Source organism: Gorilla gorilla, chromosome X (assembly GCF_029281585.2).
Source record: "Gorilla gorilla gorilla isolate KB3781 chromosome X, NHGRI_mGorGor1-v2.1_pri, whole genome shotgun sequence".
In the NCBI taxonomy this organism is placed as follows: Eukaryota; Metazoa; Chordata; class Mammalia; order Primates; family Hominidae; genus Gorilla; species Gorilla gorilla.
In genome coordinates, this window is record NC_073247.2 from 32,558,182 (window position 1) to 32,580,326 (window position 22,145).

General features: G+C 40.2%; 1 protein-coding gene across 1 annotated transcript in view; it reads left to right on the forward strand.

Annotated features, from left to right (window-relative positions):
- Positions 1-22,145, forward strand: part of PHEX (phosphate regulating endopeptidase X-linked) — a 215,255-nt gene that overhangs the window by 29,397 nt on the left and 163,713 nt on the right. Inside the window, exons 4-5 of the mRNA XM_031006124.3 lie at positions 14,092-14,178; positions 15,180-15,406. Coding sequence (XP_030861984.1) covers positions 14,092-14,178; positions 15,180-15,406 — 314 coding nt within the window. The remainder of the gene's footprint in view (positions 1-14,091; positions 14,179-15,179; positions 15,407-22,145) is intronic.

The following is a 22,145-nucleotide window of genomic DNA, read 5'->3' on the forward strand; positions in this document are numbered from 1 at the left end:
ATTGTCCGATAGAAATATAATGTGAGTCACAAATGCAAGTCACATGTGATTTTATGTTTTCTAGGAGCCACACTTTAAAAAGTAAACATGACAGCAGTTGGGATGATATATTTTATCTACCCCAATATATCCAAAATACTGTTATTTCTACATGTAATCAATGTAGAAAACTTACCCATGAGGCATTTTCTCTTCTTTCTTTCTTACTAAGTCTTTCAAATGTGGTGCATATCTTAAACTTGCAACACTTCTCCATTTGGACCAGCCATATTGCAATACCCAGTAGCTTTGTGGGACTACTGAAAAGAACAATTCTAGAGTGGTGGTTCTCAACCCTGGCTGTGCAGTGGAATTACTAGGGAGCTTATAAAACACAGATGCCTGAGGCCCATTCTCAGAGATTCTCATGGAATTGATCTGGGGTGCTGCTTGGGTGTTAGGATTTTTGTTTGTTTGTTTGTTTGCTTGTTTTTTGAGACAGAGTCTTGCTCTGTTGCCCAGGCTGTAGTGCAGTGGTGTGATCTCGGCTCACTGCAACCTCTGCCTCCCAGGTTCAAGCGATTCTCGTCCCTCAACCTCCCGAGTAGCTGGGATTACAGGTGTGTGCCAGCATGCCTGGCTAATTTTTGTATTTTTAGTAAAGACGGGGTTTCACCATGTCGGACAGGCTGGTCTCGAACCCCTGACCTCAAGTGATCCGCCTACCTTGGCCTCCTAAAGTGCTGGGATTACAGGCATGAGCCACTGCACCTGGCTAGATGTGAGGATTTTTAACCACCTCCCTCCCGACCAGGCAATGCCCAAACTAACTGAGTAGAAAACTGTAGCCTTTGTACATTAGAGAAGTTTCTGTGAGTTTTCTGAGATGAGAACCATTCAAAATGACTGCTCTGGCAGTATGCTTTGCTAGTTGACATTAATGAATGCCAAGCAATGCCCTAGCTAATTTATTAATTTCTCTCCATTTACATTTCCCAACATGTTGACCAAGTCTCCAGAATAATATAAGAAAAGAGATTTTCTTTCTCTTGCTGATTTACACATTGGTCTGGATACATAACAGTGAAAGTAAATTCAGACATAAAATTCTACTCTTTTAATTGAGGTCAAAGGTGTTGGTGTCAGCCTGGAATCTCTGAGCTGTGGAGAAGAGGAAGTTGGGGTTTGAAAGCTGCAGGTGGCTGCCAGAATGAGACAAGTCTAGTGGGGAATGCGTGGGAGGTGCTGGGTGAAGAAAGGAGGCAATTGTGGTTCGCCTGAGGTCTGAAGGCTGCACAGCCCGCTGTGTCTCAGGACGTTCACAAAGCTGCCCTCACCAGAAGCCTCGCGTCCACCTTCCCACTGTACCAAACTTTTGATTCTGCCCCTGAACCCTGGATATGAAACCCAATACTGAAGAATTAAAATGTCTCATCTCACCCGGAGGTTCAGTTGTCCTTAAAATGCTTTTGGAGTCATTTGGAATAATTTCTATATTGGCTTCTTTCATTTAAATCCAAATATAGCTTCAGTATTTCTGACATATTTATTACTTTCCAGCATGGAAATACTAGTTCTTCTGAAGTGGTAGCTATTTAGTTTTAGTCAATTTTGTTAGTTATGTTTATTTGACTTCAAATTAAGCCAGAGAATATGCAAACACTGCAGAGTCTTCCACAGCCTTACCAAAATGAATACCATATTTCATCAAATCAAAAATATTGTCTACTGTAAGATGCACCATTGTTTCACATGAGCTAAGAAAGAGTAAGCTATTACATGACGCTTTTTTATCACTTGGAATTTTATTTCGTGTTCATTGAAGTTCTTTTATCCTGACTTAGACATAACTTTTTAAAAATATTTTAACTTTTATTATAGGTTTAGGGGTACATGTGCAGGTGTGTTACATAGGTAAACTTGTGACTTGGGGGTTTGGTGTACAGACCTATTTAGTCACTAGACACTAAGCATAGTACCTGATGGTTGTTTTTTTTCTGAACCTCTCCCTCTTCCCACCCTCCGCCCTCAAGTAGGCCCCAGTATCTGTTGTTCCCCTCTTTCTGTCCATGTGTTCTCATTATTTAGCTCGCATTTATAAGTGAGAACAGGCAGTATTTGGTTTTCTGTTCCTGCATTAGTTTGCTGAGAATAATGGCCTCCAGCTCCATCTATGTTCCTGCAAAGGATGATCTCATTCTTTTTTGTGGCTGCATAGTATTCCGTGGTATGTGTACCACATTTTCTTTATGTAGTTCCAGAAAGTTCTCAGGCGATGCCCATGCTGCTGGTTTGGGGACCACACATTCAATAGCTAGGCTTTAGTGTGTCTAAGGACATAGTATGTCACTGAAGAAATTCAGTACCTCTCCAGGGTACATGGATGTTTTAATTTTTCTTCCATTTGTATTATTATTTTGATGAAAATGTATATATTGCAAATTTCTTTGCCTTGCATTGGGTAAATACAAAGGAAGAAAGCAGGAATTTTGTATGTCTGATCTTATGGTACAGGGAGAGAGATTTTTTTCCCCTTAATTTGTTTTATGAAAGATTTGTTCATTTCCTTTTCCTTTGCTTTCTTTATCAAACTTGGGAAACTTGAATTTATTAGGAAATCTGCATGTAATTGCAGATTAATAACCTACCCATTAATACCACATTAGTTCATCATGATTAATAGCATCTATGTGAATACTTAATGAATTTGTAATGATGGACTATTTGCTTTATAGCATCAAGAGAACATTCCATGTAAAAAGGCACTACCCATAACAGGAAAATTAATTATATGCTGGTTGGATAATAGCTTGTCACAAAGAAGATATGTTTGTTTGGAAAGCCTCATTGGTATTGATATTTGCAGTGAGAGGTACTTTTTTTAAAACATTCATGAACCTTTTAATTTGTAAAATGAGAAGGAAATTTTATTTTCATGAACAGTTAAAATAGGTGTAGGGACTGATATTTATGAAAGAGAGCAGCACAAACACAAATATGTGCTAATATACTCATAAGTTTACCTATGTCACTAGGCAGAAAGACTTCCTATAGTGGCCATTTAGATTAAGTTCCGAATTGAACTGCTTCTACTACCCACTGGTCTATTCTAAATTCACAAGTTCACTTCTTCAAGGCTCAAGCATTTTTTTTTCTTTTTTTTTTTTTCTTTTGAGACGGAGTCTTGCTCTGTCACCAGGCTGGAGTGCTGTGGCATGATCTCGGCTCACTGCAAGCTCCGACTCCCTGGTTCAAGCGATTCTCCTGCCTCAGCCTCCCAAGTAGCTGGGATTACAGGCATGTGCCACCATGCCCAGATAATTTTTGTATTTTTAGTAGAGATGGGGTTTCACTATGTTGGCCAGGATGGTCTTGAACTCTTGACCTCGTGATCCACCTGCCTCGGCCTCCCAAATTGCTGGGATTACAGGCGTGAGCCACCGCGCCCGGCCGGCCCAAGCATTTCTTGATACTCATTTTATTTCTTCAGAGAATCATTTGTTTTCTCTACTGTCTTCACTCTAATTCTGTGATGTCAGCAGTCATCATTGTTTATTTCTGTCTTTGCCCTATATCTGAGGAAGTGAAGGTCAAGAAGATTATGTGACTTGCCCAAACCAATCCAGCCATATAATTTGTTCGCCACAGATTATGGGTCTCTCATTTCAAATGTCTCCAGTTTTAACCCCGGCGGAAAGAGTTGCAAGTGCAGAGACTCTGTCCAGCTGGTGCCTTTGAGGAAACCCAAGAAGCCCAGTGTGATTGGAGCTCTGAGTTGGAAGGGAAGAGGCATAAATGACAAAACTGAGGAGAAAGGCGGGGGCCAGAGCATACAGGCTTTGTAGGCCGTGTAAAGATTTTAGACTCTATCCTAGGGCAATGGGAAGGCGTTTGTAAATGTCATGTTGAGGGATGCAATGAGCGATATGTTTTGCCAGAGCATGCTGCTGTCTGTGGAGAGTGACTTGGAGGAGGTAGCTGACAAATGGCGACCAATTCATGCTTTACAGGCCCCATCATGTTGATCTATTTTCTAGTCTGGTATCCAAACGAAGGTGGAGTTTGACTTCCTTGTTACAGAAAATACCAAGGCATGATTGTTTATCCTTTTCTCTATTTTCTCCTTAGGTCAACATGAAAGATCATTGCTTCTTCTTTGTTGCCCTTGATTTCTTTGAACTTAGGAAGGTATTTTGTCAAGCACCCCCACTCATGGGGCAAAATCTGCCAGGGAAGTCATGGCGGCTACTGGTGGGCATGGTAGTTAGTACTCGTTCTACCAGCACTTTTGCCCCTTTGGGTTCACTGCTTGTGCCAAAGGTGCTGTTGCTTCCCCCCTTTTGGGGGAGAGGATTCTGGATAGAGAAGGAAAGAAAGCCTTACCCCTAATCACTCACTGTCGGAAACCCAGTTCTGGAGGAGCAGTCTCCCTCGACCACACATTGTGGTTTGAACAGCCAGGAATAGAACCCCTCCTTCTCTCACCTCCTCATAGAAGGTGGGAGTGAAAACAGGGGTTAGTTGGGAAGTGGCTTTTTAAACCTATGTTTACAGTGTTTTGATGTCACTTTCATAGACGAGGGAGGAATTGTCTGAAGCTCAGATTTTTTAGGATTTCAGGGATGTGATGTTTATCTCTCTCTTCCTCTCTTGAGGATGTGGTATAAACTGGAATTGAAAATAGATACCCGGCTGGGTGTGGTGGCTCATGCATGTAATCCCAACACGTTGGGAGGTTGAGGTGGGTGGATCGCATGAGCCCAGGAGTTCAAGACCAGCCTGGGCAGTATGGCGAAACCTCATCTCTACTAAAAATAAAAATTAACCAGGCACTGAGGCACATGCCTGTGGTCCCAGCTACTCAGAAGGCTAAGGCAGGAGAATTGCTTGAGCCCAAGAGGCGGAAGTTGCAGTGAGCCAAGATCGCGCCACTGCACTCCAGCCCAGGCAACAGAGTGAGGCCCTGTCTCGAAAAAAAAAAAAAAAAAAAAAAGAAATACCCTGTATGGTATTCTTTCTTTCACTTTGAGAGTCTTTCTGGCATAGTGCTAATATTTTTTCCGCTCTTGAATCTGTGAATCAACCCTCACATCAAACCCCTATTGCATTTTATGTTTAAGAAGGGAACTTTTTAAAGCTGAGGTTGGCAGAACTGAGAAACTTAGACCTAAATGGGCCTATGCAAGGAGGGTGTTTCCAAAACAAAACAAAGTGTTTAGTGTCCTCCTTGAAGAATGTTGACACTGAGTTAAAATGGAGCTGCAGAGTGAGGAAATCAGTAAAGACAGGACAAAAGTTCCTTTTTTGATTTGAGGTAGGGTAGGAAAGGCAGAGGTAGGAGTCTGGGCTGGTGATGTTTCCAGGGATTGCAGGCATCAAGAAAGACCGGTGAGTGCTGTTGGTTTAAAGTAGTTGTTCTCAAAGTGTATTCCCCCGACCTGCAGCATCAACATTACCTGGCAGTTTGTTAGTAATGCAAAATCCTGGGTCCCACCCCAGACCTACTGAATTAGACACTCAAGTTAAAACACAGCCATTTGTGTTTTAACAAGCTCCCATTTTTTTTTTTTTTTAATTTTTGAGACGGAGTTTCACTCTTGTCGCCTAGGCTGGAGTGCAATGGCACGGTCTTGGCTCATTGCAACCTCAACCTTCCAGGTTCAAGTGATTCTCCTGACTCAGCCTCCCGAGTAGCTAGGATTACAGGCACCCACCACCATGCCCAGCTAATTTTTTTTTTGTAATTTTAGTAGAGATGGGGTTTTACCGTGTTGGCCAGGCTGGTCTCGAACTCCTGACCTCAGGTGATCCGCCTGCCTCTACCTCCCACAGTGCCGAGATTACAGGCGTGAGCCACCGCGCCTGGCCTAACAAGCTCTCTTTATTATTCCAATGTTCACTCAAGTTTAGAAACCACTGGCTTAGACTAGAGCAAAATGTGAGGTCAAGCCTTGAGGACCAGCCAACTTTGTTCTGTTCTAACCTCACCAGGCCTCCTACCTCTGGTTAGGTGCCTCAGGAGTCTGTGTCCCTGGTCAAAAATAGGGTGACAGGGCAAAGGGAGTAGATGGCTCATCACAAAGTCATTGCACCACTGCAAAAAGAAGTTATGATGTAACCAGGGAAGGTCTTTCCTTCAGTTATGGTGGAGAGATCTGTCAGGGAATTCCATGAGGGCATAGCTGCCTCTCGTTTAGCCACTGGGGGCCCATTCTCTCACAGGAAAGCAACTTGCAGAATTTTTCTGGGTATCTGATGGTTGAATTAACAGGAGTCAGAGACCTGAGTCCAAATCCTAGCTCTAACCCTTACTAACTGAGTCTCCTTGGACAAGTTCTTATAGTTTTCTTGCCTGCACAATGGAGTTATGATATATGTTTCTTAGGATTGCTGGGCAGGTTAATTGAGGTTATGTATTAATACAATACATCTGGCACAGAGCAGGTGCTTAAAAAATGAACACTGTCGTTACTGGTCCTTGGATGTCTTAGGATTGTTCAGGAAGGACCATTGCAGGGAGTATATAAACACACACGGCTTTTTCCTTGTAACGTTAAGATGGATAAAATAGGAGGCAGAGGCCAGCTGTGCTGGCTCACGTCTGTAACCCCAGCACTTTGGGAGGCCGAGGCAGGCAGATCACTTGAGGTCAGGAGTTTGAGACCAGCCTGGCCAATGTGATGAAACCCCGACTCTACTATAAACACACAAAAAAATTAGCTGGGCGTGGTAGCACGTGCCTGTAATCCCAGCTATTCATGAGGTTGAGGCAAAGAATCGCTTGAACCCGGGAGGCAGAGGTTGCAGTGAGCTGAGATCATGCCACTGCACTCCAGCCTGGGTGACAGAGTGAGACTGTCTCAAATAGGAGGGAGAAAAAATATAAATAATTAGAGTTAGTAGTAAAAATGCTATACGAAAAAACTGAGGATAGATTTATTTTAAACTTCAAGTTTGGCACAGACCTTACATGGAATTATCTGCTAAGATACCAAATATCTAAATAGGAAAGCTATTTATATTGAGTTAAAACATAAGATTGGCAGATTCATTGTAATGCTGTGCTATCAAAGAATAATGCTAAAATTGAAATTATTTTGAAGTATAACCTTGATAATAAGTATAATTCTTATAAATTCACTTATAAGTGAACTTAATAAAAGAGTTATCTTCTGTTAGAGTTTTGTAGTATCTGGCAATTTTATATAATTAATTTCATTATGGACAAGGAGGTCTTTTGTGTTAACAGGGACATTTTTGTGTTATTTGGTAACCCATGATTTAGATTGATTTAGAGGATTTTAATCCCCTTAAAATCATCTCTGCACCTTTTTCTTAAGCTGATGCTAACCAACAATTATCATTTATAAGATCATAAAAAATGAACAGAGAAAATAATTCTGACAGCTTCTATCCCTATATTTAGGTGGGAGTTTTCTAGAGGAATGAGAAAGATCAGCTCCTATTGGCTTTTCAGTATGTCAAACAGATTCAGTTAATCCCATGCTTGACTGGCCATGAGGCTGAGGAACTGCCAAGCTGAGTGTCACACAATTCGTGTGAAAATATATGAGAGTTACGGGATCTACGGACCATGACTTAGTTAACTTGAATTTTATTTTTTAATGAGAATAACAATAAGCTTTGCAAGCTTATTTAGAGTCTGCAGCTTTAACTGCATAAGGGTTTTTAATACCTTTAATACCCATGCAGTGTGAGTTAGAAAAATGAAAATTTTCAGTATTGTAAATAAACTGAGGAGCCTGGAAACCAAATTGAAATCTGTAGCCTAGAAAATCAACAAGAGCTAAAAATAGTAGGATTAGAGGCAGCATTCAACCATAGACCATCCAAAGGTAGTTTTTAAGTACCACCAAAGGAGAAAGCAGGCCATTCTACAATAAGTTTTAAAAAAATGTAGGTCTAGAGAACATTCTGTTCATTATGTAGATGTGGAAGCTTAAAGTATAGATTTGGTTTTCCAGAGTTTTAATTTTTCATGTTCTTTCTTTCACCAGAATCAGAGGGCACTCCCTCTGATTTCCAAAAGAGAAATGTTACCACAATCTGCATGAAATTGAGAATTTAACTTGCTGACACTGACGTGAAGATTTTAGAATGCAATTGCTGGCCAGGTGTAGTGGCTCATGCCTGTAATCCCAGCACTATGGGAGGCTGAGTTAGGTGGATCACTTGAGACTAGGAATTGAAGACCAGCCTGGGCAATATAGCGAGACCCCATCTCTACAAAAATAAAAATAAAACAATTAGCCACGGTGTGGTGGTGTGCACCTGTAGTCCTAGCTACTTGGGAGGCTGAGGTGAGAGGATGGCTTGGGCCCAGGAGGTTGAGGCTTCAGTGAGCTGTGATTATGCCTCTGTTCTCCAGTGTGGGTGACAGCACAAGACCCTGTCTCTAAAAGTACCCATTAAGCAAATCAAGCAAGTGGCTCCAGGATTCACTGGTCTCTTAGCAAACAGCCAGAGGCCCCCTTTTAGAATAGGCACATGGAAATATTGCAGGGTCAGGAGAAAGAACCCAAAGGAGGGTGTTTTTTAAGTGTTCCTGTGCTCCTGAGCCACTTCATTCAAATGTCAGCTCAATCAAGGTTCTTGGTAGGTTTTTGCTCATAGGCCTAAAACTTTGCATGTGTGGAGTTTTTGAAAAATGTTTTAGGTGGATATGTCTTAGATATTGTAGAAACTTTAAATGATTGGCCTGAGCTGCAGATGGCTGTTACGAACTCTTGACTAAGCATGGTACTGTAAAATCCTCAAGGGCCTCATCCTTCCTTTGGAATTTCCTTTTTGTATTCTAGAGCACTCAATAAATGTCCTGTCTGAGCAGCAGAATTGAATTGAGTGAGGATTGATAGTCCTCTCTCAGCTTCCGAGCATAACTAAGTATTTTTTTTCTCCCCAGTGTAGAAGAGCAGGCCATTGGGAATGGATGATAAAGCTGAGACAATTGATGAAAATAAAACTTAGGTACCCTTAAAACTGGCGTTCATGAAAACAGATGAATGAAGTCTTGGATTTCATTGTATGATATAGGGACTGAGATGTGAAAAAAAGAGATGGTGGTGTTAGTATGATCAGGGCATTGCTGATTGTAAAAAGAAATAATAAAAGTAGTCAGTCCAGCTTCTCATAGTTCTTTTTCAATTGGATGAAAGTCTCTCTCAGACTTTCCTTGTCAGGAATTCAACTCAGCGAACATTCACTGAGCACCAGCCATGCCAAGCTCTGGGTCCTGGGTGTTCAAAGATGAATGTGACCCAGCCCCTGCCCAAAAGAGTATTCAATCTAATGGAGCATAGCCATTGTTAATGCCAATGTTTTATACCAAAAGTATTTCTTGGTGATATTATTTGAGGCCCAATGACCAAAAATATCTTTATTATTAAAATTCTCACATTTCATCCCCTTTGAGGCTAGGCTTGGGTTACAAAGGCATGGTTGTCCACACCATGGTCAAAAACAAATTTTAGATGGACTGTAGATCTAAATGTGAAACAATAAAGATTTTAGAAGAAAATGTAAACTGTCACCGGGCGCAGTGGCTCATGCCTGTAATCCCAGCACTTTGGGAGGCCGAGGCGGGTGGATCACCTGAGGTCAGGAGTTCGAGACCAGCCTGACCAACATGGTAAAACCCCGTCTCTACTAAAAATACAGGCTGGGCGAGGTGGCTCATGCCTGTAATCCCAGCACTTTGGGAGGCTGAGGCGGGTAGATCACCTGAAGTCAGGAGTTCGAGACCAGCCTGGCTAACATGGTGAAACCCCACCTCTACTAATAATACAAAAAGTTAGCTGGGCATGGTGGCGCATGCCTGTAGTCTCAGCTACTTGTGAGGATGAGTCAGGAGAATCGCTTGAACCCGGGAGGCGGAGGTTGCAGTGAGCCGAGATCCTGCCACTGCACTCCAGCCTGGCGACAGAGCGAGACTCCATCTCAAAACAAACAAACACAGAAAAACAAAAAACAAAAAATAGCTGGGCATGGTAACATGTGTCTGTAATCCCAGCTACTTGAGAGGCTGAGGTAGGAGAATCGCGTGAACCTGGGAGGTGGAGATTGCAGTGAGCCGAGATCGAGCCACTGCACTCCAGCCTGGGCGGTAGAGCAAGACTCCATCTCAAAAAAAAAAAGAAAAAGAAAATAAAATGTAGACTGTCTTCATGAGTTTGGGATAGGCAGAGATTTCTTGAACAGGACACTAAATATGGTAACCATGGAGGAGAAAAATGGAGAAGCTGAACTAAAATAATTTCAGTTTATTACAAGATACCATTAAAAATGAAGTCTATGTAATGGGATATTTTATAATATATTCAAAAAGGACTTGTATGTAGAATATAGAAAGCACTTCTACAAATCAATAACAAAAAGGTAGATTACTCTATAAATATGTGATATAGACTTGAATAAGTATTTTACCATAGAGGATATTAATTTTCTTGCTTGGGGTTAGTGATTGGAAGGGAGCACAAGGGGCTTCTGGGGTTCCAGTAATAATGCTGGTTACTTGAGCGTGTTAACTTTGTGAACATTCTTCACATTATGATCTGTGTACTTTTCTGTATGTTGTATTATTTGTGTACTTTTCTGTACTTTCATTGGAAAAGTTTACATAAAAAAAGAAAATGCTTTGCTGTCCAGGATGAAGAATGTGAGCAGAATATTTTTGGAGGTTAACACTGATTGCAAAATATGTCTCCCCATTTAGAATTGCCTCTACTATAGAAGCAGAGGAAATGTTGAGAGCATGGGGCTTTGCAAGGTGGTCAGAGCAGGTGCAGTTTGTGAAATAGTCCTACACACAGCCTGGCAGTGTCTTAGGTTAGCATAAGTCCTTTGGCCAACAATATCCTGAGAAGCAAGCAGGAGAACAAACACAGTTACGGAGGAAGCACTAGAAACAAGCTTGATTACTTGACAGTTTTGTATAGGGCAAATTCTGCCTGTAATCCTGTTTAAGTCACCACTTACTGATCCCCGTTATCATGTGCCCAGGCACCAAGATGGGGGCTTTCTGTGCATTAAAAATTTTAAATCCTCAGCACAATCCTGGGAAGCATGTACTATTATTATTTGACTTTACAGATAAAGAAACTGGGGCTTAGAGGGATTAAATAACTCGCTCGAATTCCAGCTAGCAAGTTGCAGCAAGCTGCAACTGGAACCCATGTCTGTGTGATTCCAAAGCACCCCCTTCCCACATGTCTATTATGTTGCCTTTAAAAAAAAGTGATTAGATGGAGCATAGTGAGAAGAAACATACTTAATATATACTTAATGTTCAAATTTGATGATCAGAAGAACTTCTCAAACCAATTTTAAAGTCTGAGGTTTGCTGTGCTATAGTTTTTTTTTTTTTTTTTGGAAACACACTTTGTCGCCCAGGCTGGAGTGTAGTGGCGAGATCTTGGCTCACTGCAACTTCTGCCTCCTGGGTTCAAGCGATTCTCCTGCCTCAGCCTCCTGAGTAGCTGGGACTACAAGTGTGCGCCACCACACCCAGCTAATTTTTGTATTATTAGTAGAGGTGGGGTTTCACCATATTGGCCAGGCTGGTCTCAAACTCCTGACCTTGTGATCTGCCCGCCTCGGCCTCCCAAAGTGCTGGGATTGCAGGCATGAGCCACCGCGCCTGGCCTGCAGTTTTATGAACTGCTGTTGTCCTTTGCAGTTGTAAGGTGGTAAGAAATACCTGGGTGGGGTGGGGGTGGGGATTGAGAAATCCTCCAAGAAACAACACAGGCTATGATTGGAATGCCCGTGTATGGGTGACCCATGAGCCTTTCTCAATGCTTTGGGGACATTTTAATAACCTGAGTAATTACCTGTGGTAGGCAGGCTTTGTTTTCTACTCATTAATAACTCTCCAGGCTACATTTTATTCTTCTTACTGCTAATTCACATGCAGAGATACATAAAATGGATGCTGTCAACTGATTGCCACATCACTGTCTGCATATCAATGCTCTCCTGTCTGCTTGGGCTCGGAGAGAAAGAAAGAAGAGAAGGAAAAGGGTATGGCAAGGAACTTGTGATAGCCGAATCTGTTTTAAAAGCCAAATTCTGGTACAGAAACCAGAATTTTGACATATACAAATTATTGATATTTGTGCACGGTTAGTGTTTTGGGATTGCCCTATTTAGCATCTGCTGATCCTCTTTTTCCCTCCCTGTGATAGATAGCATGCCTTGGAAGCAGACACAGGTAAATATTTAATGCTTTTAGTTTTTTTTGCTCCTGTGGCTTGTTTGGCCCTTAGGGCATTCATGTTTTTTAGCCTGTGGAGTGTTCATAGCATCAGAACATCATCACAACCCTAAATGAAATTTGGATTATTTACTTCTAAGTATGTTTCCCAAATAGTCTAATGACTGTGTAAGAAATATAGTGGAAGGGTCCAGGAGCCGATTTGAATGGAAATATATGTGGATATGGCTTTAGATCTTTCTGTGTATTAAAAAAAAAATCTCCTTTAAAAAATCCTTGGGGACCTGGCACGGTGGCAGTGGCTCACACCTGTAATCCCAGCACTTTGGGAGGCCAAGGCAGGTGGATCACCTGAGGTCAGGCGTTTGAGACCAGCCTGACTGACATGGTGAAACTCCATCTCTACTAAAAATACAAAAAATTAGCCGAGTGTGGTGGTGTGCACCTGTAATCCCAGCTACTCGGGAGGCTGAGACAGGAGAATTGCTTGAACACGGGAGGCAGAGGCTGCAGTGAGCTGAGATCCTGCCACTGCACTGCAGCTTGGGTGACAGAGTGATACTCTGTCTCAAAAAAAAAAAAAAATCCTTGGGACTAATTATCTTGATTTTATTATTATGATGATACACAAGAAAGAAAACACCAAGCAAGCTGAAATAATTGAAAATACTCACATCCAACCCAATTTAATTTATTTCACTGGAATCTATCTAGTTATATGGACTTGTTTTAGGTACAGGTGCTTATTTTTAAAAAACTAGACAGGAGCTCTGGGTTGCTTTTTTTTTTTTTTTTTTTTGAACTGTAGAACTTCTGGTTTAGAAGTAAGATTCCTCTTCAGGAGATATACAATTATTTATTAACTTAATTAGTGCCGTACATTTTGTCTTGAAGCTATTCAGAGTATTATAGGAACATCTGTTATACTGTGATGATGATGGCTGCTAGGCTGTTTCCCCAAATGCCTTGACAAGGCAGTTTGACATAGTGTGGTGAAGGCAGTGCCCTGGTGCTGCAGTCACCATAGGGATTTTTCACCTTGGCTTCATGTTGGTAGATTGATACTCTCAAGTACGTTCAAGGTTCTCTTTTTCGGGAGAGGGTTGTTTTCATTGAGTCCTGGCTTTCCTCTTTCCTTATTTAATGAAATAGTGACAACTATCATTTTCTACCTTCAAACATTATTATTAGTGATTTTATAAATAGAAAATTATTTTCCAGGTGGGCCTATGTCTGTGCTGGCAAGCATTGTGTACACACGGACTCTCTTAGATGTTTAGGACTTTGCATGTGTAAACGGGCAAGTTTTCAGGCAATTCGGGTAGGTTTTCCAATCTTGTCTCTCCATTTCCTGTCTAAAGAACTTCTTCCATGTCCACAGCATGTTTATTCAACAATGGATAAAACTTCTAATGGGAAATTTCTTCCGGGTGACCTCCTTGAGAGGCTGGGCTGTGGAGAAATCTTAAGAAACACAACCCTGATGAAATTGGCTCCGTTGAGAATATTACTTGGTCCAGGAACAAGGGACAGAATTCAGTTATTTTTGATTCTTGAATAAATGAATTCTGTTTCCTTTTGTGTAGGTGGCAGAAGAAATTAACCCCTGTAGAACATCCATTCTCAGTTGGAAATTAAATTTTTGGTTTCTTTTGAGTTAGGAGTACCCTGGATAAGAGAATGTAAAACTGTTTTTATTTGAACCTCATGCAACTTGGAATCTGTTCTGTTGTCTGCATATCTTTAATAGATTTGTCTTTTCCAGGGTTGTCTGTCTTTGTATTTAATTTTCTGGAGGTTGGAATTGTGATTATCAAATGACTTCCAACTTGGCACCATATGTGGGTGGATACTAATGAATCCTTTCTTAACCTTCCCAGAACTTTTGGAGAAATCAATCAGTAGAAGGCGGGACACCGAAGCCATACAGAAAGCCAAAATCCTTTATTCATCCTGCATGAATGAGAGTGAGTGATGAAGAAAACTAAATAAAATATTTACCATCCCTATCCTTTAGAGTTCTATTAATGTTTTAATATATTGTTTGAGGAAGAAGAGAACTACTAAGAATTCTATTAATGTTTAAAGGTGTTAAAGGAATGATTGTGAAAGACTGGATTTTGACTAGTCCCATCTTAGTTAATGTTGTTACTGGCTTGGTGGAGAAAATCTTATTTATATGAGTTGGATTCTTTGGGTATCATTTACTCCCTGAGAAACTTAGACAAAGTCAGCAGGGCAAACTCCACTGTATCTGGTACAGAATCCAGAAGCCAGGCCAAGTCTGGCTTGAGAAAGAGACTGGGAGGGAGTGCACCTACTGGAGCCTAGAGAAATCCAGATTCCCAGGCATGCCAGGTTCCTGTGTCAGCCTAACAGGCATCTTTGTTGGGTCCTTAGCCCTGTCTCAATATCTTGGGTCTGATTGGAATCAGAACAGATACTGGCCACTTGACCTGGTCTGCCTTCTCAAGGCCACCGCAGGAAGAAGCCAGTGCCTGTGGGAAGTGTGTCGACTGGTCTAGGATTTGGGGTATCATGTGGTGAGCTAGAAAAGAGCAATGAAAGACAGGAATCTGAAGCATCACTTCTTCTTCATTGGGTAGTGATTTGCTTTATTGAGGCATTCCTTTAGTTAGGGTTGTACCTTAGTCCCACCAAGTATTATTCATTGGCTGGGTTCCATGTAGAGAATCCATGTTTATTGTAGTGAATATCCAGCAGTTTCCCTGGTCAGCTCTCCTGGCAAGAACACTAGGTGTAGACAGTCACATTGAAGCGTGGATCGTAGGTAGTTCTGTCTCTGTGATTATGCTCATCCCACCCCACCTCTTTTACCTACTCCCTAACAGCTGAAATTTTAAGTTGGAGCATTATGGGAATTTTGTCTTGAGAAGATGCACTTAAATTCTAGTGTGCTGATCCAGTTTGCAATTCTAACTTTCTCTTCATATCTGCTCCCTTTCAGAAGCGATTGAAAAAGCAGATGCCAAGCCACTGCTACACATCCTACGGCATTCACCTTTCCGCTGGCCCGTGCTTGAATCTAATATTGGCCCTGAAGGGGTTTGGTCAGAGAGAAAGTTCAGCCTTCTGCAGACACTTGCAACGTTTCGTGGTCAATACAGCAATTCTGTGTTCATCCGTTTGTATGTGTCCCCTGATGACAAAGCATCCAATGAACATATCTTGAAGGTATAATGAGGACCCATTCATCTTCTTTGCTCAGTCCTAGATTAGCCTTTTGGGGTGCCATCCTGGGGAAAGAGACTCATGCTGCCTTAGTGAAATAATAACATAAAACACTTTTATTGAATAGTAGAATCTAGAATATTCCCTTCTCCCGGCTTTGCAGAATGTAGACCATTACCATACAAGTTTTGTAAGCCTTTTGGAAAACTAGTGAACTAGTTTCAAGTGATCTGTGATCTGGCCCTCATATGCCTACTCACAGCAAGCCTAGGGTTCCTAAATTCCAGTGGGAAGGGGACTGCAGGTCTCCTGTTGTTAGCAGAGATTTTCTGAGCCCTGCTCTTGTCCTTGCCTCCTCATTCCCTTGATAGAGGAGAAAACACGTGCCATGATTTTTTGTTCCTCTTTCACTAACATTTTCTTGTGCACACACCTAAATTTTAGTTATCAACTTCACTCTGAATCTCTCCTCCCTCCTTTCCAAAGATACAGCAAAACTTGTTCTGTTCCGAGTGCTTGGTTGCGTTTTCTGTTGGAAGACTAACCATGTCTTCCATAAAGCAATGAGCCACATGGACATACCCTGAGGCATTTCACATTGGTAAAATCGGGAGGCTGTCGGAAAACTACCAACAGCTAAAGACTCACCAATGAAAGAGCTATGCAAGAATTCAAATAACATTCGTCAAATAGTTTTGTGCTTTGATCCTGCTGGGTTTTGTTTTGTTTTGCTTCCACAGTTACTTTGACTGATAATGAAAATGTTATTGCATGACTGATTTTCTCCCCAATTCTGTCCTTAGTCAAATCAGAAAATATTAGTAAAATATTGATATTCAAATTGTAGACATGTATTGCCCTCACCTCATGCATTTTAACCTTCTAAAATCCAAATCTTAAAGTTCATCGTTTGATTGAAGCTGGTCATCGTTTGATCAGAGATTGGCACATTTTTTGGGTAAAGGGCCAGATAATACATATTTTAGGGTTTGCAGGCCGTCTGGTCTCTGTTGCAACTACTTAATTCTGCCATTGTGTCTGGGAAAGCAACTGTAGACAACAAAGGTATGGCTGTATGGCGGGCTGGCCCAGTGGCTGTAGTTTTCTCACCTCTAGGTTAGACAATGGAATTCTCAGTAAAAATCTTTGGTCATTGAAAGGACTCCCCTCTACTCAGGAGGAAATTCTGAGTTCCAGAGACAACTGTGTTTCTATGTTTGGTGACGAAATGAGCCATCTTCTAATGCTATCAGGATAAGATGTGCTATGTAAGACACAGTGATGATGACGACCCAACTGATCTCTGTACTGTGTTGATATATCACTCATTTTTTGAAACTAGGTTTTAAGACTATCATTATCAATTCCAGAACTATTATGATGTTCTTTCAAACACCTTAAGTGGTGTTTTGAAGTAAGCTGAAGTCTGTTTTCCAAACTTAAGTTTAAGTTTATACATTCTATTGAGTGATAGAAGATCTTGATTCACACACAGATGAATAATTACAAATGGTAGCCATTTTATTATCTTTCTCACCTATTTCTGGATCTACTCAATTGAATTTATTTCTTTAAACTTTTTATTATTAAAATGTGGTACAAAATTAAAGAATAGAATAATAAACTCCCATGTATCCATCAACCCAGCTTCAACAACTCTCAACCTTCTGATGTTATGTTTCTTTCTGCAGTTATGTTTTAATCTAGACCCCTCCTTTTTTGGGAGGTGGCTAGAACATTTTATAGCAAATTAAAAATATATCATTGCATAGTAAATACTTCAGTGCTTAGCTAGTGGAAAGGACTATTATCACAACCAAAAAGATAATCATAATTCCATAATTAACATCTAATAACTAGTTAATTTTCAATTTTTCTGATTGTCTTAAACATGTCCTTAAAAAAAAAAAACAGTTGGTCTTTGATTCAATCTCCAAATAAGAATCACAGGTGGACTTAGTTGATATGTCTGTTTTACTCCACAAGGGATCCCCCTATTTTTGTTTTTTAAACCACATTTGTTTGTTGAAGAAACTGGAGTATTTGTCCTGTAAACTGTCTTACATTCTGAATTTGACTGTTTTCAGGGTAATCTAATAGCTGACGAAAGTTCTTGTTTATAGGAGAATCACAGCTTAAAAATGCAGAAGAAATAATAGGAAGCTATCTTTTAAAAAAAAAATCCCTAAGGAAAGGATTGATCTAGGCAATTATCATCAATGGCTGCTAAAACCATTAGGTAAATGGTTGATTGGGAAATTCATGATATCAGACTGATATCACCTGAACCCTAATATCAATGATAGCATTGCTAAAAGTGGGGCAACCAGATATTGTGTGCCTCCTGGTATCAGTAGGAAGTGCACACTATCACCAGTGATGTTGTCATGCCCCCACAATTGAGCCTTTAGTTTTAAGAGGAGCTTACAGAAAACATGGGGAATAGAGAAACATGGTAACCAATTTTTAATAGCTTGCCTTGTATACTTAATATTCAGTTAAACTGATCCTAGAAACACTAAAATGTCAATGATAGAATACTTTCCAAATGTAAGGAGGCACCCATGTACTTATTATTGCTCTCTTTTGTCAAGATGGCAGCTTGTTCCAAACTGGTGTTTGAACATTGTTTGGCATTTGAGTGCGGCAAACGTTTGCTTAAGTTCTGTTCCTGTTTGTACCATTTTCCATGACTGAATATTCACACATCTGAACTAATTGCCTTCCCTCAGATATAATATAATTATAGTCTTCCTGATGACACATTTACAAGAGTCCGAGCATGTATCTGGAGGTGGTAGGAGAAGCTTTATTCTGAGAGCTGCATGAAACCCAATGAACCTGATAACAAAAATTAGCGTACTGGTGGTTGCCAAAGTTGTAGAATTTGCAAGTGTTGCTTTTTTATTCATTTAAAAATAGTTAAAACTATAAAAGACAAAATCTAATTGGGTGAACATTTGGAGCCCCCCCCTTATAGGTTTTGTGGAACATAGTTTGAAAACTACTGGTATAGTTAAAAAAAAGAATAGGCTTTGGTATTTAAAAGATTGAGGTTTGCAGTTTAGCTTTGTGATTTACTCACCGAATATCCTTGTGCAAATTACTTCACCTCGCTGATTTCACTTTTCCCATGTGTACGGAAGGGTGAATTAGAATTTACTTTTAATCGTCATTGACGTTCAAATGAATTGACTTTTGTGACAGTTTTCACGGTAGATACTGGTCCACAGTAGCACACGACACAAGGTTCCGAACCTACTCTTCAAGCATGACCCAGCAACTGGTCAGGACCATTTGGAGAATGTTTTTCTTTGACATGTGGTACCCGATACGCCTCTCAGAGCTCAAACTCAGTTGTGCAAGGAATAGGCATTTTGTTTACTCGACCTAATATTTGACTTTTAGCTCCCACCCAACATTTTGGTGGGAAACTGAACCTTAGTCTAGGCATTTACCTCCCCTCTTGGTGGCCCCATTTCTCGGTCTTTTCCTAGGGTATTGGGAAACTGCAATAACCAGTTATCTGGTTTCTGAGAAGAAACCCACTATGGAACCATGTAACCCCTTCAAGTGTGCCCCTCTGATGCTGAGGTCCTGCGACTCCCATTCCTTCTCAGATCCTGCCATGTTTCGGGGTGATCAGTTCCTCTGCTCATGAGAATTCTTGACTTCTTTTGCTGCTTGAACGATCCTCTTTCTGCTCTGGGAGAAATCCCTCTTACCTGAAACTCTCTTCCCTCAATGTCGTTAGGCTTCCTTTTCCATCGAATTCAATTTTCCTCAGTGTGCTTAGCTTTTCTAATCCCACAAACCCACAGGAATAAGAGAAGGGCCTTTTGGGCAGGCACAGCACTGTGGGCATCCTTTTGGGTGAGCAGATGGTGCCTTTGGGTGAAGAGAGAGGCACCCTTTCTAAGGGGTAGATATATCCCCATGCCAAAGACATGCAGTTTGGCCAGCAGGGGTCGCTCTAATCTACACAGCGTACTTCTGCAAAGCTCCCCTGTGGCGAAATGACCCAGGGTTTGCTACAGGCTTAAATGAGATAAAGGAATTCCAAAAATAAAGAAAACAACAGAAGTTAGTGACCAAAAACATTATCTTGCTGCACATGTTTGGATTTATTCTATGTCAGGAGACAGTATGAGGATTTAAGGGACAATAAAAGACGTGAGTATATGTGATCCTGAAAGAGTATTTGGAAGGCCAAGGTTGTCCCAGTATGTATTACTAGTTAATGAAGACAACAACTTAAAGTCATCATCTCTCAACAGCCTGCATTTTTCTGGCTCTCAGCAAAACTCGTAAAAAATGGCAAGGAGAAACTCCAAGAAAATTTGAAAAGTTTCTTTCTCTTTCCTTTTCCTTTTTTTCTCAGGAACTGACAGAACATAGAATTTTATTTTATTATTGTTATTTTTTATTGATACGTAACTACACATTTTCATGGTACATGTGATAATCTGATACATTCATATAATCAAATCATGGTAACTGGGATATATCCAATAATGGGATTGCTGGGTCAAATGGTAGTTCTGTTTTAAGTTTTTTCAGAAATCACCAAACTGCTTTCCACAGTGGCTGGACTAATTTACATTCCCACCAGCAGTGTATGAGCATTTATTTTTCCTTATATCCATGCCAACATCTATTATTTATTGACTTTTTAATAATAACCATTCTGACTGGTGTGAGATGGTATCTCATTGTGGCTTTGATTCACATTTCTCTACCGATTAGTGATGGTGAGCTTTTTTGCATATGCTTGTTGGTCACACGTATGTCTTCTTTTGAAAAGTGTCTGTTCATGTCCTTTGTCTACTTTTTAATGGGGTTGTTTGGTTTTTGCTTATAAATTTGTTTATGTTCCTTGTAGATTCTGGATATTAGACCTTTGTCGGATGCACAGTTTCCAAATACTTTCTGCCATTCTGTGGGTTGTCTGTTTATTCTGTTGATAGCTTCTTTTGCTGTGCAGAAGCTCTTTGGTTTAATTAAGTCCTGTTTGTCATTTTTTGTTTTTGTTGCAATTGTTTTGGGCGTCTTCATCATGAAATCTTGCCCAGAGTAATTTACAGATTCAATGCTATTTCTATCAAACTACCAATGACATTGTTCACAGAATTAGAAAAAGGCTATTCTAAAATTCATATGGAATCAAAACAGAGCCCGAATAGCCAAAGCAATCCTAAGCAAAAAGAACAAAGCTGGAGGCATCACATTACCCGATTTCAAACTATAGTATAAGGCTGTAGTAACAAAAACAGTGTGGCCGGTACAACTACGGATACATAGATCAATGGAAACAGCCCAGAAATAAAGCTGCACACCAACAACCATCTGATCTTTGATAAAGTCTACAAAAACAAGCAATGGGTAAAGGACTGTGGTGCTGGGATAACTGGCTAGCCATATGCAGAAGATTGAAACTGGACCCATCCCTTTTATCATATACAAAAATCAACTCAAGATGGATTAAAGATGTAAATGTAAAACCTAAAACTGTGAAAACCCTTGAAGAAAACCTAGGAAATACCATTCTAGACATAGGCCCTGAACTATATTTTGAAGTCAGGTAATGTGATTCTCCAGCTTTGTTATTTTTGCCCAGGATTGCTTTGGCTATTTGGGGTCTTTTGTGGTTCCATATAAAATTTAGGATTTGTTTTTTCTATTTTGTGAGGAATGTCAATGGTATTTTGATAGAGGTTGTGTTGAATCTGTAAATTGCTTTCAGTGGTATTGTCATTTTAACAATATTCTACTAATTCATAAGCATGGAATATCCTTCCATTTTTTTGTGTCCTTTTCAACTTCTTTCATCAACATTTTATAGTTTTCTTTACATGAATCTTTTATTTCATGGGTTAAATTGATTCCTAGGTGTTTTATATTGTAAATGATATTGTTTATTGATTTCTTTTTCAGATTATTTGCTTTTGGTGTATACAAATGCTGTTGATTTTGTATACTCGAACTTTACTATATTTGTTGATCAGTTCTAATAGTTTTTTGGTAGAGCCTTTAGGTTTATCCAAATATAAGATCATGTTATCTCTGTACAAGGCTAATTTGACTTCTTCCTTTCCAGTTTGGATGCCCTTTATTTATTTCTCTTGCCTAATTGCTCTGGCCAGGACTTCTAGTATTGTGTTGAATAAAAGTGGACAAAACAGGCATCCTTGTCTTGTTCTACATCTTAAAAGAAAGGCTTTTAATTTTTCACCATTCGGTATGATGGTGGTTATGTGTTTGTCAGATATGGCTTTTACTTTTTGAGGTGTGTTCCTTCTGTACCCAGTTTGTTGAGGGTTTTTGTCATAAAGGGATGTTGAATTTTATTGAAGGCTTTTACAGAATGTATTGGAATGATTATGTGATTTTTGTTCCTGGTTCTGTTAATATGATGTGTTTATATTTATTTACTTGAATTTGGATTTTCCATTTAATTTATTTTTTTGAGATGGGATCTCACTGTGCTGCCCAGGCTGGACTTGGGTTCAAGTGATCATCTAGCCTCAGCCTCCTGAGTAGCTGGTACTACAGGTGCATGCCACTGCACCCAGCATATCATGTCTATTGATTTGTGTATGTTGTACTATCCTTGCATCCCTGGATTAATCCCACTCAATCATAGTGAATGATCTTCTTCATATATTGTTGAATTAGGTTAGCTAGTATTTTGTTGATAATTTTTGCATCTATGTTCCTAAGTCATATTGGCTGGTAGTTTTCT